We start from the raw sequence: 19651 nt of genomic DNA, 5'->3' as shown, positions 1-19651 counted from the left end.
CACCCAACAAAATGTAGCCAGTGTACCGGAACCACCATGTTTCATTTGCTGCAAAATCACAATGGAGGGATTTTTGCCAAAGGAAACTCGTGAAGATTTAATGCCTGCAGCCCCAAACGGGGCTGAGAAAGTTTTGTTCTAAAGCGGCTTCAAATAATGAATTTTCTTTTGTACGTATTGCTGGCACGTCCTCTGCAGCTCTCTGAAGCACTACCTTGTGGGATCAACTCTCTCACTCTATCCCTCTAATTTCTGCTGCAATGTGCTTATTTTTAAAGAAGGAGGCATCTATCCATTCATTCATTCATTCATTCATTCATTGATTCATGCTTCAGCCGCGCATGAGACCTGGCATCAATAGATGAATGCACAGAGCCACAGATGTGCTTGTTGCTGTCATCATTGATTCCAACTCTTGGCGATCCCAAGTACAACAGAACAGAACGGTGCCTCATCCTGAAGCATCTTCATGCTACAGTCCACTGTTGGAAGTCACCGTGAATTCTGCGTTACTTCCAGCTGAGAGACTTATCTTCTGGGACAATATCTGATTGGGCTCCATTGGCTGATATCCAGACGTAGACCTCCAGACCTGTCCTCTTAGTCTGCTTGGTGTGGTAGCTCCACTGAAACCTGTCCACCATGGGTGACACTGCTGATACTTGAAATACCAGTGGCATAGCCGCCAACATCACAGCCACTCATAAGCCAATGGAGGTGCCCACATTAAATATTCAGGGATAGAGGTGGACACGTCTGTTGTTGCCGGTGGCAGAAAAAGATGCGATTTGGGATCAGCCATGTATTCGGTGGACTTTCCCAGAAAGCATGCATTGATGAAGCACCCATCTACACAGTTACTAGACAAGCTGTGTCAAGAGTTATTTTCAGTTGTCAAATTGATTCCCAGTCACGGTGACCCCATGTGGACAGAGTAGGACTGCTCCAGGAAGTTTCCAAGGTTGTGACCTTTCAGCAGCAGATCGCCTGGCCCCTCTTTCAAGGTACTCCTGGTGTTCCAACTTACAACCTTTCAGCTAGTAGGCAAGTGGCTAATCATTTCTGCCATACAGGGACTCCTATGAGATATGTATGTGATGCAAATACAGCCTCCGAGTTGTTCTTTCCTCGAGGATCTTACAACCTTGTGTATTGAAGGATGTGTTAGAGTCCTGGAAGGATGCATGGAACCCACAAGCAGGCCTTCATCAGAACAGCCTCTTCTAGCCAGCATCCCAGAGTCTCTGGGATGGATGACACTGTAACAGAAACTGTGCGGAACGCCAGGCTTAGCAGGTCCCAAGTGCCATCTTGCTCAGGAAACTGTCCTCTACTTCCTTCGCATCACTAGCACTGCCAGAAGAAGAAGACAGGCTCTCATTCATGCTGAGCAGACACAGACCAGTCTGACTACATGAAGTTGAGATGTGGAACTAGATACCTACAAATACCCATAGTAGAATCGATTCTTACTGCTCACTGCTTCAGGCGACCACACTGCTTGAGGTTTCTCCTTATCAGCCTTAAGTTGGGCTTAAGCCTCAGCCTCTGAGTTCTAAAGCCATGCTAGATGTTAGAGAGTAGGATTGATGGAGGAGCAATGTTGAATGTGCATGCAATTTTTCACCGAAAGGAAGAAGATCTGACAAAGGCTTATTGACAAAGATGCTCACTGAAAATGAATTGGCAACCGCAGGGCTTACATGTGCTTTATGGAGACACATACATGAAACATTCATACAAAGTCTTGTATCTTTACAGGTGGTAACTCACAATTCTTCAGCAATAGCAAGGAACTCTTAACTATCTTCTTCCAGTAGTTGCCCCCAACCTCATGCAGCCATCATCGACTCTCACCTGGAGAGTCACTGATGTTGCCACACTCTTGCCCCTTATGATTCACTCTCATGAGTGAAGTGAGATTTCACAGTGGTTTTGATTTTCATGTCTCTGATGACTGATGGCTTTGAGCACTCTCTTACATGCTTGTTGATAATAAATATATCTTCTTTGGTGAACTTTCTATTCAAATCTATTGTCCATTTTCAATTGAGTTATTTGGCTTTTTTGTTGATGGAGAAATATATGTTCATGTTCCAATTACATATATATATATATATAATATCTCAGATGACACACTGGCATGACTGAAGTTTTCTAGCAGTTCTCCCTCAAAAAAAAATGAAATTCACACTCTTTACACTATAGTCTTCAAGGCTTCTCCTTAATTAGACTCTGCCTTCATGTTTGCCAAGGAGGCCTGGGTTAGTGGCTGATGCTTAGGTTGGAAACCCCACGATCAGCAGTTCAAAACCACTAGTCCCAGCAGTATGGGAGGAAGACAAGGTTTCCTACTCCCATAAACATCTACAGTCTTGGAAACCCACAGAGGGCAAGTTTACTGTTCTATAAGCTTGCTATGAGCCAGTGAGTTTGGTTTTGAGTTTTATATGTCTGCCATATCTCATATCACATTTCTTTTGGTACATTATGCAGCTAAAACAACACAGCACTACATTGTTTGTTGGTATTTTTCTTTGCCAGGTCGTTTCATGGCTTCTTCCCTCACTGAGTACATTCTGGGTTATTTCCAACACAGCATTCCACAATGCTGGATATTTTCTAAGCCACGTATTGCTTCCTTGGTCTAGTTCTCCTCTCCATTTGGAATGTCCCTAAGAGCCAGGACCTCTCCTGCCATCCTTTCTGCTCTGTCCCTAGCCCAGGAAAGAGGACCTGGCATGTTGCAGGAACTCAGTAAATCTTTGCTTTATGACCATTTGATAAAAAACTACATATAAAACGTCATGATGACTACTGGCCCAAAATGTATAAAAAGAGCACTTTGTTAGTAGGAGAATATAACTTGCCTCATCTCTCTGAAGCGTTCAAAGAGGTATATAATGACACTCCTCGAAGACCATTGCTTATATGAGGAACTCTATTTTGGCTCCTCTCGCCTCAAAAACAAAAGAAAATAAACTTTAAGGTAAGACAATGACAGGAAGCAAAATGGCTAAGAAAACCCCCATGAGGTGGCAATACTCAGACTACCAGACAAATTACATTTTCAAGAACTAATGATCATGTGGCATCCCGGGGTGGTGCAGATGGTGAATGTGCTGTCTGGTAACTGACAGGCTGGAGGTTCCGGTCTACCTAGAGGCACCTTGGACAACTTGGCTGATGATCTCCTTCTGGAGAATCAGCCATTGCAAACTCGATGGATCGCACTTCTACTCTGACACACACAGAGTCGCCATGGGTCACAGTCGACTAACCTGAAATACTTTTTCTGGTTTTAATGGTAGAACGACCCTTGAAATTGGTTCAGCTCTAGCTCTTGTTGGCTGCCTGGGGGTGAGTTGGTCTCCCTCTTAGACCCTAGTCTCTTGGGTGGAAAATAAGGTCAATTGTAATGATCCGATTTCATAATTATTTGATTCTCTATCAAGTTTCTATTGATCTTCTTGGTCAGATTGCAAAATAAACAAGGGCAAAAATGTATCTTCCACTTTATTATTATTATTATAAATTGGGTGAACTTTTATAGACCTGATCAATTTTCTATTCACCAATTCATATATTGTCATTTTTTTCTTTTGAATCATTTTATTAGGGGCTCATACAACTCTTATCACAATCCATACATACATCAATTGTGTAAAGCACATTTGTACATTCATTGTTCTCATCATTCTCAAAACATTTCCTCTCCACTTAACCCCCCAGCATTAGGTCCTCATTTTTCCCCTCCCTCCCCGCTTCCCCCTCCCACATGAGCCCTTGATAGTTTATAAATGGGTATTTTGTCATATCTTGCCCTGTCCGACGTCTCCCTTCATCCACTTTTCGGTTGTCCGTCCCCCAGGGAGGAGGCCACATGTAGTTATATTGTCATTGAATCCACTCCTAACAAAGTAGTAGCACATCTCACTTCTCTGTGTTTCCTGTTTCGATTCCTGCTTTTTTTTTTTTTTTCTCCTACTCCATCCAGCGGCTATCTGAGCTCTGTCCTTGGGCCCAATGCTGCCCTTTTGATCACAAATGATTATTCTACAGAGTCTATGCGCCCTAGTGTCATTGTTCACCTTACAGACTTCTCTATTATTTGGCTGAAAAGTGAGCCCTGGAGTGAGTTCAGTTCCAGGCTGAAGGGTGGTTCAAGGCCATAGTCTTGGGAGTTCTTCCAGTCTCTCGCCAAACAGTAAGCCTGCTCCTGGTTATGACTTTGTTCCAAATTCTTCTCCCACTCTCTCTATCCAGGACCTTCTAACATGATCGCTTTCAGACTGGTTGTTTGTGGTATCCAGGACCCGTCCAAGGTCATGGAGGCTAAGGTTCTCATGATTCACTACCCACTGGACTCATTCTTTCCATGCACCTTGATCTTGCTCACTCGTTTTCGCTTCAGACAGATAGAGACCAAAAGTTGCATCTTAGATGGCTGTTTGGGTGATACCAAAATAGGCTGAAGAACATTGTTTTTGTGGACGGTGTACTTTCAGTTGGCCTTGGTGTTCGGGGGGGTCTATGGGGCTGAGTATCCAGGTCCCAGAGAATCATTCCCTCAAGGCATTTGGTTATTTCTAAGAAGTTTATATAATTTTGCACCCTGTATGCTCTAGTATATTGATGAATATACTAGGGGGCTTCAAAACGTTTGTGGAAAAATAAAATTACTAAATAATGGAATTTTTCCACGAATATTTTGGGACCCCTTCAAATTTGCAGTATGTTGTTGCTAGTTACCGTCACGTCAGTCCTGACTCACAGTGGCCCCTTATAGAACAGAACAAAACCCTGCCTAGTCCTGAATCATCTTCACAATTGTTGTTATCTCAGAGCACATTTTTGTAGCCACTGTGCAAATTCATCTCTTTTAGGGCATTCCTCTTTGTCACTGACACTTTACTAAGCATAATAGTCCTTTGCAGAGACGGGTCTCTCCGGACCGCATGTCAAAGTACATTCATCAGTGCAGTAGCGTATATCAGAACTTCATTCCCTTTCATGCCTGAGTGACACTCCCTGCTGTCTGTCTGTACCACGTCTTGTGAATCCGTCTATCTAAATCCATGGACATTTGCGTCTTTTCCACCCTGCGGCTATTGTGAATGGACATCATTGCATGGTGTTGTAATGGACAGAGATACACAGGTGTTAGTGTGAGTCCCTGTTTTCAAGGCTTCTGAGTGTCTGCCTAGGAGTAGAATTGCTGGGCCAGGTGGTTGTTCTACATTTGTTTTCCACAGCAGCTGCACCATTTTACAATACTACCAACAAGGGAAAGGTGCCTGAGGTCTCCACACCCTGACTTATGCCTCTCTTCTCCCACTTTTATGATAATAGCATCCTAGTGGGGGAGAATAAGGAACATAACGAATCAGGAAGCCAGCAGAACAATGGGTGCATTTGAATTATGGTGTTGGCAAAGACTCTTGAAAGTACCGTGGACTGCCAGAAGAAGAAACAAATCTGTTTTGGAAGAATTACAGCCAGAACGATCCTCGGAAGTAAGGATGGTGGGACTTCCTCTCACAGCTCTCCAGAGAGAACAGTCCCAGGAAAAGGACATCAAGTTTAGTGAAGGAGAAGGGCAGTGAAAAAGAGGAAGATCCTTGAAGAGCAGAATCCACACACTGGCTGTAACCATGGGCTCAAATACAAACAACAACAGAGAAGACGGCTCCGGACCAGGCAGGGTTTTGTTCTGCTGTAGGCCAGCTCACTAGGACTCAGAATCTACTCAGTAGCACCTAGCTCCAACAGTCGGGTGAATGGTAGCCTGAGTTTCCAGTAGAGGCAATAATGGGGCTGTGTGCACAGTAGGCATTCAGTAAACGCGAACTCTACTTTCACTGCCAGGTAAGCATTTATTGTTAGCCACAAGGTCTGTGGTTCAAATTCAGCAGCCACCCCTTGGGAGAAACATGAGACTATCTGCTCTTGCCTGTAAATACTGAGAGCCTCATAAGCCCTATGTAGAGTTGCTCTGAGTCAGAATTGACTCTATTGCAGTGGGGTTTGAGGTTTTGTGTGTGTGTGTGTGTGTGTGGTGTTTTTTTTTGGGGGGGGGGGCAGGAGCACTTTCACCAACAGGCCCTATCCCCAGAGATTTTGATGATTTGCAATGGGGTGGGGACTAGGCATCAGAATTTTTGAAAGCCACCCAGGCCATTCTAATGTGTAATCAAGGCTGAGAACCTCTGCCTGAGCTGTATGCCATTCTTTGAGGAGATTATAATTTTTATAATTAAAGTCAGGTTTCAGCTGTATTTAAATAACTTACCAACACCCACTGGAATTCTCCTTTCATTCCCTTCCTAAACTGTTTCTTTCTGATATCATTAACAAAAACCACAGACATGGCATTCTTCCCCTCACAAGTCAATTTATGAAATGGAACAGGATGCAAGGAAAGAAGGGAATCTAAAGATCCACCTCAGGAACTCACCTGATATCTGCAAACGTGCTTATCGGCACCGTCAGGAGATGTGCTAGGTCCTCTATCAACTTCGTTCCCCTTTCGAGGCTCAGAGGGCTGTGGAAGGGGAGCAAAGGAGAGGGAGGAGGAGAAAAAAGCATTACAAAATGGAACTCATCAATACTTGAGAAGCTAAAAGTCCCCAAAGAGTTATCACCTTGGCCTCTGAGATGCTGAGAGCCACCCCCGCTCACTGTATGCCTGTCACATAGTGATCAGGATACCAGGGGAATTGGGATCAGGTGTTTCTTCAGGCATGATGAATCACCTGCATTTTCCAGCAATAAGACAAACAATAAGGTGCAAATAGAATTGTTAGGAAGTGTAATGGGCCCATGATGCAGCAACTGGCTCATCTCAGGCTTCAATAAAAAATCTAACAAAGAGGGTGGGAGGGAAGGGAAGAAGAGGGAGGAGAAAGAAAGAAGGGTGTCCGTGATGGAGGCCATGCTGACAGCAAGGAGCAGGCGAGGGTGGCCAGCGTACAAAGGCAATGCCTACTTTAGAACCAATTCATTTCAAAACTGAATTCTGCCCTGATGAAAGGATATTTAAATATCACACATTTAAAGGTAAACAATAGAACATGATGGACAAATCCACCGCTGGTGACTCATTAACAGGGGGCATCAATATTCTGTGATGACGCGCTGGCCTGACAGACTACCCAGCAGCCAGGCCGTGTTTACATAAAGAGGGCTGTTTTATTAAGAGCCGTTGAGGAGTAATCATGTATAATTTGAAGTTCCAATTACAAATCCTGCAGTCGAACCGTCAGTTCCGCACATCATGGATTGCTTGAGAAATCCTGTAAATCGACTGCACAGAATTACTCAAACGACAGTATTCTGTTTAAAAAATGATGCTGTGCCCAAAGGCTTTCAGTCTAGCTGAGCATTCATTCATTGAGTCATTTGGCAATCATTTAAGAATGTCTGCTGGTTTCCAGGCACAGCTGGTGCATACAGGGTGCACCAATGCAGCCAAAACACCAAGGCCTGGACTTCATGGAGTCTGTTACATTCTCGTGAGGGAAGACAAGCCACAAGTAAATTATTAAGTAACATTAAATTGTGTTGATTAACGAGAGAATCTGTGGACAAAATTTCAATGTGTTAAGGAAGAAATGGAGTGTAGAGTAGGAGAAGCAACTATGTTTCTAAAGTGTGGTTAGAGTAGGTCTTTCCCATAAAGTAACAACTGAACAGAGACTTGAGGGACGGAATTATGGGTATCCAGGGGAAAAGCATTCCAGACAATGAGAACAGAAAATGCAAAGTCCCTGAGGCAAGCGTGTTTCTAGTGGATTCAAGGAACTTTAGGAGACCGATGCAGCTAGTGTGGAGTAGAGGATGGGAGCTTAGAGGAGGTGATGTTGGAGAGTACATGGGAGAGAGAGGAGGGCTTTTAAAGCCTTGGCATCTGCTGAGTGAGATGGAATGTTCTGGGGGATTAGTCGAGATGTGCCTCACTTCTCTGGGAAGAATACAGTGAGAGCAGGAATTAGGAAAGCAAACAGCGCACTGGGACAGTGCTGTGGGAGAGGAAGGGGATGACTGATGGCACGAGTAGCAGCCGAGATCAAGAGCGTGATCCAGGGTTGGGATACTGCATTGAACAGTAGCACTGGCAGGGTTTGCTGCTGACTGGAGATGAGGAGAGGCCTTGAAGCATGGAGAGGGCCAGGTTGAGAGTGGTGCTGCGGAAGAATCAAGAATTCTGGGGTGAATGTAGCAACATGGAGATCACTACTGGATGTCCTAGTTAAAAACAGTGACTAGGCAGTTAGATGAGTTTATAGTTCAGGAGAATAGTTTGGGCTACAAATAAACATGCAGGAGTTGGTCTATAGATTATAGTTTACGCATGGCCGTCTGAGACTGACCCTTGGGTCAAATAAATAATTAGATTCAGGGCAGTGAGGACGAACTGGCAAAGAGGGAAATAGAGCATCTAGTGAGGTAAGACATCAACTTTAGGAATGAACTAAAAGAAATAATCTAGTAAATGGATTGGTCTAAAACCGTGGTTCTCAACCTTCCTAATGCCGTGACCCTTTAATAAATACAGTTCTTCATGTTGGGGTGACCCCCCCAACCATAAAATTATTTTTGTTGCTATTTCATAACTGTAATTTTGCTGCTGTTATGAATTGTATTGTACTGTAAATATCTGATATGCAGAGGATGTATTTTCATTGTTACAAATTGAACATAAAGCAGAGTGATTAATCACAAAAACAATATGTAATTATATATTATAAAATATTTATTTCTAATTCCAAATAAAAGAAATTTTGTCTTGAAGCATGGTGTAGCACAGGTAACAATCTTCACACTGGGTACTCATAGGTGGGCATATCTGCATGTGGGCGAACCCACCTGGAGAGGCCAAAGGAGCGGTGTCTTGGTTCCTAAGACCATCGGAAATATGTGTTTTCCAACGGTCGTAGGCAACCCCTGTGAAAGGGTTGTTTGACTCCCAAAGGGGTCGCGACCCACAGGTTGAGAACCACTGGTCTAAAGAGAGGAAGACTTGCATGGATCTGGAAGAGTGTCATTGACAAAGTTGACAAGGACTATTTTACTGTTGTAGAGACAGAGGCTTGACTGTAATACATCCAATGGGGAATAGAAAAAAGGGTCTTAGACCTGGTAGTGTAGTGGGTAGGCATTGGGCTGTGATTTGCATGGTCAGCAGTTCAAAACGGCCAGCAGCTCTGTTGGAAAAAGACCGGGCTTCCCATTGCCATAACCATTTACAGTCTCAGAAATCCACAAGGGGTCATTGAGTCAGCATCGACTTGAGGGCAGTGAATAGACACATCAGACAAACCAATCTGCCTTGGAAGAAGTCTGACCAGAGCGCTCCATAGAGTCCAGGATGGTGAGACTTCATCTCACACACTTTGGATGTGTTTTCTGGAGAGACCCATCCTGGAGAAGGACAAAGTGGAGGGGGGGGGGGGGGGGGGGGGGGGGGGGGGGGGGGGAGGAAGGCTCTAGATGAAGTGGATTGACCCAGTGGCTGCAGCAATGGGCTCGAGCACAGGAACAATTGAGAAGATGGTGTGTGACTGGGCAGTGTTTTGTTCTGTTGTGTACAGGGTCTCTACAGGTTGGAACAGATTTGATGGCATATAACAACAACAACAGACAAGTCCTTAAAAGACTTTTGTTGGAGAAGGAAGCAGAGAAATCTGATGGCAGCTATAGGAAAACTTAAGGTCAGTAGAGGACTTAAAAAACAAAACTAAAACCCTGGCAGTGCTGTGGGTTATGCACTTGACTGCTAACCACAAGGTTGGTGGTTCAAACCTAAACAGCTGCCCTGTGGGAGAAAGATGAGGCTGTCTGCTCTCATTAGTCTCAGATATCATAAGGAACAGCTCAACCGTGTCACTAGTAGTTGAAATCAACCAGAAGGAAGTGAGTTTGTTTTGTTAGGAGACTTAATAGTCTGATGAATTGTTAATGTTGATGATAAAATAATATTGATACAAGAAAGAGATGAAAGCCTGCTATGATTCTCTTGAGTGGCCAAGAGGGATAGGACCTGGTTCACCAGTAAAGTATGAACCTTAAGTAGCAGCCTAAACGATGCCCCTTCCATAGGAGAGAAAGAAGGGTGTGAAAACACAGGCAAGTAGAGAGGTGAATATAACCTCTGGAGCATGTGGACATGCTCTATCCATCACTTCACCAGAGGGACCGTTTAGCATTATTGATCCTTAGCCTGGGTCTGTTGATTCTGATTCCACAGGTCTGTGTGTTCACAGAGCTCTCTAAATGATTTCCATATTCAGGCAAATTCAGAGTGACTGCTGTACTCTCTAAGCCTGGTGGCAATGCTAGCAGTGTTGAACCACTAACCGTAGGCTGACATTTGAAACACTCCAGCTACTCCACAGGAGAAACATGAGCTCCAGTAAAGATTTTCAGTCTTGAAGACCCTGTTATGTCACAATGAATTAAAACGGACTTGAAGGCGCTGGGTTTGGGTGGGGTTATGTCATATAGGAGCCCTGGGGGCACTGTGGGATAGGCAGCTTGCTGCTCACAGCAAGATGGAAGGTTCAAACTCACCAGTTGCTCCTCAGGAGAAAGATGAGGCCATTTGCTCCCATAGGATTTACACAGTGAAAGTTAAGTTTCATAAATCCTATATAAAGGTGCTATGAATTAGAATCAATGCAGTGATAGTGGTTTGGGTATTATATAAAGACTCAAACCTAAAACATATCCCACTCCATACACGTTGGTTCTGACTCATAGCCACTCCATAGGCCAGAAGGGAAGTGTCCATGGGATTGCTAAGACTCTGAGTCTTCGGAACAAAAGAGTCTGCCATGGTTTTCTCTCATAGAGTAGCTACTGGGTCAGAACAGCTAACCTCTCCATTAGCAGCATGCACTCAACCATCGCACTATAAAATAACGAGCAAACAAATAATACAAAAGGACATTTAATTCCATGGGGATGTATGCAATTTAGCTTTTAAATGATCTACAACTTGGTGGAAAGGAACAAGGGAACGAAACTGTGTTAAGAGACGATTACAAACACTCACTCATTTATCAAATACTTTTGAGCACCTACTGTAAGCTAGAAGCTGGAGCTAGACTGGTAGTAGCCACAGTCCTTGTGAAACTTCTAGTCTAGTAGAGAAGGCAAATATCAACCAAAGAATAATACATAATTGTGTATTTTCAAACTGCGACGAATGTCCCAAGGGCAAGTAAGGATGAGGAAATTTCTTTAGGGTACACTGGGACCCTATAATAGGGGAATCTGGTCATGTGTTGAAAGGTGAGTACCAGCGATCGGCTTCCTCGGGAGCTGTCACTGAGCAAACAAGGACACGTAGAGGTTAATAGCTTAAGGTAAGGAGGGGGAGAAGAGTAGTACACAAGAGAGAAAGCAGAACTTGCAAAGGCCCTGTGGTAGGAACAAGCATGCCTTGTTAAGAACCTGAGAGAAGCCGAGAGAGGCCAGACTGCACAAGATGAGGGGCAAGTGATAAGAGTGAAATTCAGAGAAGGAGGCAAGAAGTCAACCACAAATATTTTCATTGTCACTGTGACTGGTGCTTATTCTAAACAATGGCTAGCTACCAAAAAGCTTTAAGGAAGAGCACTGTGCTGATCTAATATATGTTTTGAAAACTCACTCCCCTATGTAATGATTAGATTGTAGGACACACAAGGGAGCAAGGAGGAGGCTACTGCCCTAAACGATGCAAATGAATGCAGTGTGGACGATGCTGACGGTGATTTAAATAGAAGGCAGTAGACAGAAGACAGGAGCTATTTTGGAGGTATAGACTATCAGGATGTGGTGATGATGGATTGTACAGCAGAGTGAGAAAGGAAGATGCCAGAGTGACTCCTGAGTTTCTGGAGGGCAGAAGAGAATGCCTGGATAGAGACTTTATTCTCTAAAACTGGAATCACTAAAGACAGTTGCAGTAAAAGGGGGAATATCATTAGGCTTCTGTTGAGCAAAATAAGTCTGAGATGACTTTGAAATGTTCCAGGAGAGAAAGGAAGAAGCGGGGGAACATTTCAGGTCCAAAGGAGGAATCTGTGCTGAAGATATTAAGTTGGGAGGCATTGCCTTAGATTGTAGCAAAGACTGCACTAAGTGCTTTTGGAGGGGTATTATTTTACCTTTTCAGTACCCCAAGATAGATATAATTATTCCAGTTGAAGACACTGGCCCAGAGAGGTCGGTCATTTTCGCAAAGCCACACAGCTAATCAATGACGACAGGGCTGAGATAGGAGCGCTAAATGACTTATTTCTAAACTCATCCCTCCCTACTCTATCCAAAGCTTCAGAGTACCAGGCTGCCTCTGGAAGGGGAAGTTAAAGAATTTGCATTAAAACCAGTTGAGTGTGAATTTTATTTTAATATCATGTAGGTTGCTATTTTTACCAACTCTGTGACAGGCACTTCTGCATATATAATTCAAAATCCTCTTCACAAACTAGCTAAGTATTATTGTTCCTTGGGAATGTGAAAAATCCAGAGGTCCCGTTCACGTAAGTTGTGAAAACAAGGCGGCATCTGAAATTGGGACGTGAGTGAGCGTCAGGTGCATCTTTCTATCCCATCACCTTGTTTTATGAGTAAACATTCTTGAGACGGTGGAAAATACTTTTTCAAAATGAATAAATGAACACATAGACAGACCCTCCGTGGAGAAAGATGGGAAGTCTTCCTTGTAAATCAAGAACAAGACAAGGCTGTCTGCTTCACCACTGTTTCTCAAGATTATGCTGGAAGTTCTGGCAGAGAAATGAGACAAGACAGAAAAATAAAGGCATTCAAATCATAAAGAAGAAGTGAAACTTTTACGGAGATGACACGATCCTTTCTGCTGAAACCCCCAAAGAGTCCACAAGAAAGCCAGTGGAGATAATAAAATGAATTCCGTGAAAGCACAGGGTTCAAGACGAGCATGCAAAAATCAGTAGTGCACCTGTACACCAGCAATGAACAATCTAGAAGAAAATAAAGAAACCAATTCCATTTACAACAGCATCTAGATGAATCAAATGCCCAGGAATAAATTTAATCCAGGAGGTAAAAAACTTGAACACTGAAAACTATAAAACATTACTGAAAAATAAAAATGAAAAAAGGAATCAACAGAAAGATCACCTATGCTCATAGATCAGGAGACTTAATATTGTTAAGATGTCAAAACTGCCCAAAGTGATCTACCTATTTAACCTACACATGGGCAACAACAGCGTATCTGCAGTCAAGGGACTGAATTTTGACTCCTGACAACGCTGTCGGTTGCCGGGTAGAGGTCAATGCTACCGGGCTTTCACAGCTATGATCTCTTGTAAACAGATAGCCAGCTTTTCTTCCAAAGGAGTCTCTGGGTGAGTTCAAATCTCCAAAGTTTCAGTTGGTAATTACCTGCTTAATAACCACTGCTCTGTGGCACCCAGGGACTCTATATTCAACAACAACAAAAACCCTCACTGCCATCCAGTCAATTCTGACTCATAATGACCTTATAGGACAGAGCAGAATTTCTTATGGGCTTCTGAGAAATGAAAATCCATACAGGAGTAGAAAGCCTCATCTTTCTTCCTTTCTGGTGTCTTTGAACTATTAACCTTGTGGTTAGCAATCCAAGATGTAACCCAGTACACCACCAAGGCTCTTTATTCAACATAAACCCTATTAAATCAAATTTTTTTAAGATAAGGAAAAGCCACTTTTCAAATTTATACAGAACTCTAAGGAGCCCTTAATAGCCAACCCAATCTTGAAAATGAAAAACCACACAGGCGTGCTCACGTTTCTTGGTTTCAATTTATATTATATAAAGCCAAGGTCATCAAAATAGTCTGGTATGAGTCTCATGATAAGCCTGCAGATCATGGAATAGAATTGAGAGTCTAGAATTAAATCTATGCATAGGCAATCTAGAAATTTTCCTTGAGTAAGTAAGTAAGGGTAGTAAGTCCATTCCATGGGAAAAGAATAAGCTGCTCAATGGTGCTGGCAATTTTATAACAGTAGTAGTGCCATAGACAGATACATGATGCGCTGTTCACCACAAGGCGAGCAGTTCAAATCTACAAGCCACTCCACTAGATAAAAACTGAGTTTTTGTCTTGAATAAAAAAAGACTTATAACCTTGGAACAGGGGCAATTCTACTCTGTCCTACAGAGTGGCTATGGGTCAGCACTAACTCTATAGAAATGAATTTTAGGTTTATGAGAGATGCTTGCATAGGCACAGGCTGAATAGCTGTGTGAGTTAACCCACAAATAGGTGTGTCAGAGCATGTTTGTATATTTCCTGTAAATCTATTCATGAATGTGCTGAAGCATACAGGGGACAAAGTTATAAAAATGTTCTAGATATTATCAAACATCTTAAAGGAATAAATCACTGGGCCTGGGGGATCAGGATTATGGTCTCAGGGGACACTAAGGGCTATTGGTATAACACAGTTCACAAAGACAAGGTGCTACCTCCTACATGGGTGAGTAGAGAATGGGGGTTTTCAAGCTCCTGAGGAGCCATCTAAGCAATGAATACTGGTTTCCAACCTCCCAGAGGAATAAAGAATGATGAAAATAGGGACCACACAAACATCAGTTTCCACAAACCTGAGACCAGAAGGACTAGATGGTGCGTGGGTACTACCTACACACAGTTCTGGGAAGGATCATACTAGAAGGTCCTGGATAGAAGGTGAGAACGTGGATCAGAACTGTAAAAGTGACAAGATTTACTGGTCAGGTAGAGACTGGTAGCTCCCCCAAGACTACAAGGGGGAACTGATGGCAATGATCAATGCATAACACCTCCCCCCCCAACTCTGGCGGGATGAACAACAGAAATGTGGGTGGAGGGAGACGGCGGTTGGTGTAAGATATGAAAACAATAATAATTTAAAATTTATCAAGAGATCAGGAGGAGGGGAAGGAGAGGAAGAGAAATAAAAAAGAGGAGCTGATACCAAGGGCTCAAATAGAAAATAAATGTTCAGAAAATGAGGATAGCAACATATGCCATATGACATAATTGATGTATGGAATGTTATAAGAGCTGTAAGAGCCTCCAATAAAATGATTAAAAAAGAATGTTGCTGGGACAACTGGATCTCCATATGCATAAGAATAAAATTACACTCATACAACACACTGTGGATGATTACTAACTCAAAGTGTATTGATGATAAAATATAACAAATTCTTATGAAGATACCGAAAACACAAGCAGAAAAGAAAACCCCAGAGACAAAATGGATTTCATTAGAATTAAACATTCTTCTGCTTAAAAGGCCTTTACCAAGGAAATCAAGAGACAATTTATTAAATGAAAGGAAAAAAATACTTCTGAACCATATATCTGATAAGGCTTTAGTATCCAAAAAATTAAAGATAAATAACTCATGCAACACAGCCACAAAATGACACATGCATGGCCCAAAGCCTCATACAAATACCGTGTTCACGATCACAAGTCATTTGGGCAATGCGAATCAGACACAATGAGATACCAGGTCACTCCCACTAGGAGGAATGGAAGAATGGAAAACACTAGTGGCTGATGGGATTGTGGAGACCTTGGAATCTAGCTCATTGCTGCCGAGGTTCCACTGTGGAGAATACATGGCGGTGCCACAAAAAATTAACCGTAAACCACCTTTGGATGTAGCAGCTCTACTCCTACACATTATAACATGGTGGGAGCAGTGCCAGACACTAATGTGAATCAGGATCAGCCCAAGGCTTCTCCTTATGAGGTGGAGATCAGACATAACTCCACTCTTCGACTTTTTGTACCACTTGACACCGGCAGTCCCTCCCGCAGCATGTTCTACTTTGCTCCTGGATTAGACCGCCGGCTGCCATGGCTACAGAAAACACTCAGACAAGCTGTTACACAGTTAGGTGGCTTATTGATGAAGTCACAAGTCACAACTTGGGACCAGGATTGACCCCATAAGGTCAGGCTCCTGGTAGGTCCCTGTTTTAGGTGCTTCGGAGCCTTTCTATGCTATGCCTATGCTACTGGGCCCCTTTGGGGCCTTTCACTCTCTTCAGAGTTACATCCCTTCATCTATGCTATGTTAGAAGGACCCTTGGCTCCTCTCTCTCTGCTGCTTTTCTTTCTTCTGCTTCTTCCGGGTCCTTCTTTTCCTTGTTCCTTTCTACCTGAAAAAGCTTTGAGAGGTTGTCTGCTTATATATGCAACATTTTGGTCAATGTCAATGCATGACCTTTCCTAACAGGGGGCTCCAAACTAATAAATCCCCTCTCATAGAGGTATAAATACAGGCACATACATATGTAAATATATTTATATATAATGATAGGGACATAGATGTAGGTACGTATATGATATGTTAAATATTAAGGTAGCAGATGGAAATTGGGCCTCTACTGAAATACTTCCTCAATGCAAGAATGCTTTGTTCTAATAATATGGCATTCTGTGATGCTCACTTTCCCGACAGGATCGCTGAAGACAAAATGGGTACATAGGCATATGTGGTAAGGAAAGCTGATGGTGCCTGGCTATCAAAAGATATAGTGCCTGGGGTCTTAAAGGCTTAAAGATAAACAAGCAGCCATCTAGCTGAGAAGCAACAAAGCCCACATGGAAGAAGCATACCAGCCTGTGTGATCATGAAGTATCAATGGGATCAGGTATCATGCATCAGAAGACCCAGAACAAACAATTATATCAATGTGAAGGGGATGGAACGTAGGGGTGGAGTGGAGACCCAAAGCCCATCTGTAGACAATTGAACATCCCCTCACAGAAGGGTCACAAGGAAGGGACAAGCCAGCCAGGGTGCAGTATCACACCAACAAAACATACAACATTCATGTAGTTCTTTAATGCCCCCCCCCCACTATCATGACCCCAATTCTACCTTACAAATCCAGCTTGACCAGAGCATGTACACTGGTACAGATAAGTGCTCTCAAAACACAGAATCCAGGAGAGATAAATCCCCAGGAACAATATGGGAGTAGTGATACAATGAGGGTAGGGGGAAGGTGGTGGTAGAAAGGGGGAACCTATCACAATGATCGATGTATCAGCTCCCCCACCCCAAAAGGGGGACAAATAACAGAAACATGGGTGAAGGGAGACAGCAGTCAGTATAAGATATGAAAAAATAATAATTTATAAATTTTCAAGGTTTCATGGGGAGAGAGGGATAAAAATGAGGAACTAATACCAAGGACTTAAGTAGAAAGAAAATGTTTTGAAAGGGATGATGGGGCAATATATGTACAAATGTTTCTGACACAATGGATGTATAGATTGTTATAAGAGCTGTAAGAGCCCCAATAAAATGATTATAAATAATAATAATAAAATAAATCCCCTCTCCGTTGATCATTTGTATAGAGGGCACTAGTCACTTCATTTACATAGTCTAATAATCTATCCCTGCAAAGTGCATACTACTCACAGAACAGACTGCAACTAAAAAGGATCAGATAAAAAGCATCAAAAACAAGTTGTCTGCAGTTTACCCAGGAAATGTCCATCAACCTGGATAAGAGTAACAAACCCTCTTGGGTAGAAACCTAATGCAAAAGTATCTCCTCAGGCCTTATGGGAAAATCTCTCAAGCTGGTTTTCAAAAGAACCAAGGCAAAAAGAACTCCTAACACCACAGGTGTATTCCTAAAAGACTTGAAATGAGGTATTCAAATAGGCACTTATAAACACGTTTCCATGGTGCCATTCATCACAGCACCCAAAGGTGCAATGAGCTGACACAGCAACAGCAACAGTGGGCACAAACAAAGCAAACATTGTGCGGATGGTGCAGGGCTGGGCAGTGTTCGATCCTGTTATACATGGAATCGGAACCAATAACTATCACAAAGGTGGAAGCAATACAAATACCCATCGACAGGTGAAAGGATAAACAAAATACGGTTTATACAAGGGAATATTATTCATCCATAAGTTCTGCTTTACACTGTAATATGAAAGAAATCTGAAAACATGATGAATGAAATAAGTCAGATTTAAAAGGATAAACACAAACTCTGTGATGATTTCTTTTGCATAAAATATCTAGAACAGGAAATGCATAAGGGCCTAAGTTTAGCAGTCATTATCAAAGGCTGTGGGAGGAGACACTGGGGAGTCATTGCTGAAGGAACTCTTTAAGGTAATGAAAAACTTTTGGAAACGGATGGTGGTGTGGTTGTCAGCATGGCGAATATGGTTAGGATCACTGAATCATACAGTTAACTGTAGTAAAAATAACAAGCTCTTTTTTATGTACTGCATCACAATTATACAAAGAGGGAAATTTTCCTCAAATCTCCTGAAATGAAACTCTCCCAGGAGACAAGAGTCAGGGCTGAAACAGGTGATCCTGCCCTGCATCTGTTTTTCAGCCTGTTCTCCACACAGCTCAAATGGCTGCCACCCGGGAAAGTTCCCTTATTGAAAGAGTCACTGTTTTCACAGAATCATGCTTTTAAACTAGGAACGGGTTTTAAAAATAGATGTGAGCATTTAATGCGTGCATTTTACCTTCTTCCCTTATGTGATCAGTAAGGTTGTGTGCTAACCTAGCTGGACCATGATTCTCCATGGGTTGGCAGTTATGAAGTAGTAATCCCCCGTGATGAGATCTAATGCAATGCAATAACTTCTATGATGAAATATGTCAATCAATTGAAAAGGAGTTTTCTCAGTGGTGTGGCCCGCTTCCAACATATGAAGATACTCTAGCAAAGCTCTAAATCCTATATTTGACTCATCATCTCACCTTCAGTTCTTTGGATTTGAACCAGTTGGCTGCCATGATGCATGCTAATCTTGGGAGTTGTCAGTAGCCTGCCATCTTACCAGCCAACCTTGGATTCATTTGCTTCTGCATCCATCAATCTACCATCTGATCAGTTCCTGTACCTCTTTGAGTCAGTGGAAGCTTCCAGCCTGACATCTGATCCACAGATCAAATGCTTGCCAGCCTCTACAATGGTATGAGCCATTTCCTTGAGATCTACATCTGTATCATCTATATCGACATCTGTATGTATGTATATATGTGTGTGTGTATGTATATATATGTATATATACACATAGATATTAAATGTATATAAAGTTCACTGGTTTTGCTTCTCTAGAGAACCCATTCTAAGACACCTCATTATCAAAAACCCAAAAGTAACCTTTCATAAACACTATGACACACATTTTGATATATGTTATCTTATATTTCTTCTCCCTACCTACTGAGAAGAGAGGCCGTGTCAATCACCTTCCTTGTAGGAGCCGGGTTTGATTCCTAGTCAATGTAACCTCACGTGCAGGCACCACTCAGTTGCCAGTGGAGGCAGTTAAGTCACTTTCATGCTGAACACGTTTCAGCAGAGCTTGCAAAATCAGATGGACTGGGAAGCAAGGTATATCGGTCTATTTTCTGAAAATCAGCCAATGAAAAACTCCATGGATCAAAATGGTCCAATCTGCAACAAGTCAAGGAAATGCCAAATGGGCCGTATTTTGTTCCGCAGTGCATGGGACCACCAGGAGTTGGGTTGAGTTGGGGGAAGGGGGACTTGTCAACAGCAGCTAATGACAACTACCTAGTAGATGGACTCCTCTTGTTTTAGTTAATTTGGGAATCGGCTAAC

General features: G+C 42.7%; 1 protein-coding gene across 1 annotated transcript in view; it reads right to left on the bottom strand.

Moving 5' to 3' along the window:
• Window positions 1-19651, bottom strand: part of PTPRN2 (protein tyrosine phosphatase receptor type N2) — a 1475949-nt gene that overhangs the window by 795609 nt on the left and 660689 nt on the right. Inside the window, exon 10 of the mRNA XM_045290142.1 lies at window positions 6458-6544. Coding sequence (XP_045146077.1) covers window positions 6458-6544 — 87 coding nt within the window. The remainder of the gene's footprint in view (window positions 1-6457; window positions 6545-19651) is intronic.

Source organism: Echinops telfairi, unplaced genomic scaffold, assembly GCF_000313985.2.
Source record: "Echinops telfairi isolate 266 unplaced genomic scaffold, ASM31398v2 ScPeMD7_31;HRSCAF=116, whole genome shotgun sequence".
Taxonomy (NCBI): Eukaryota; Metazoa; Chordata; class Mammalia; order Afrosoricida; family Tenrecidae; genus Echinops; species Echinops telfairi.
Note: the sequence above shows the minus strand (reverse complement) of the source record. Positions and strands in the feature narration are given on the sequence as shown.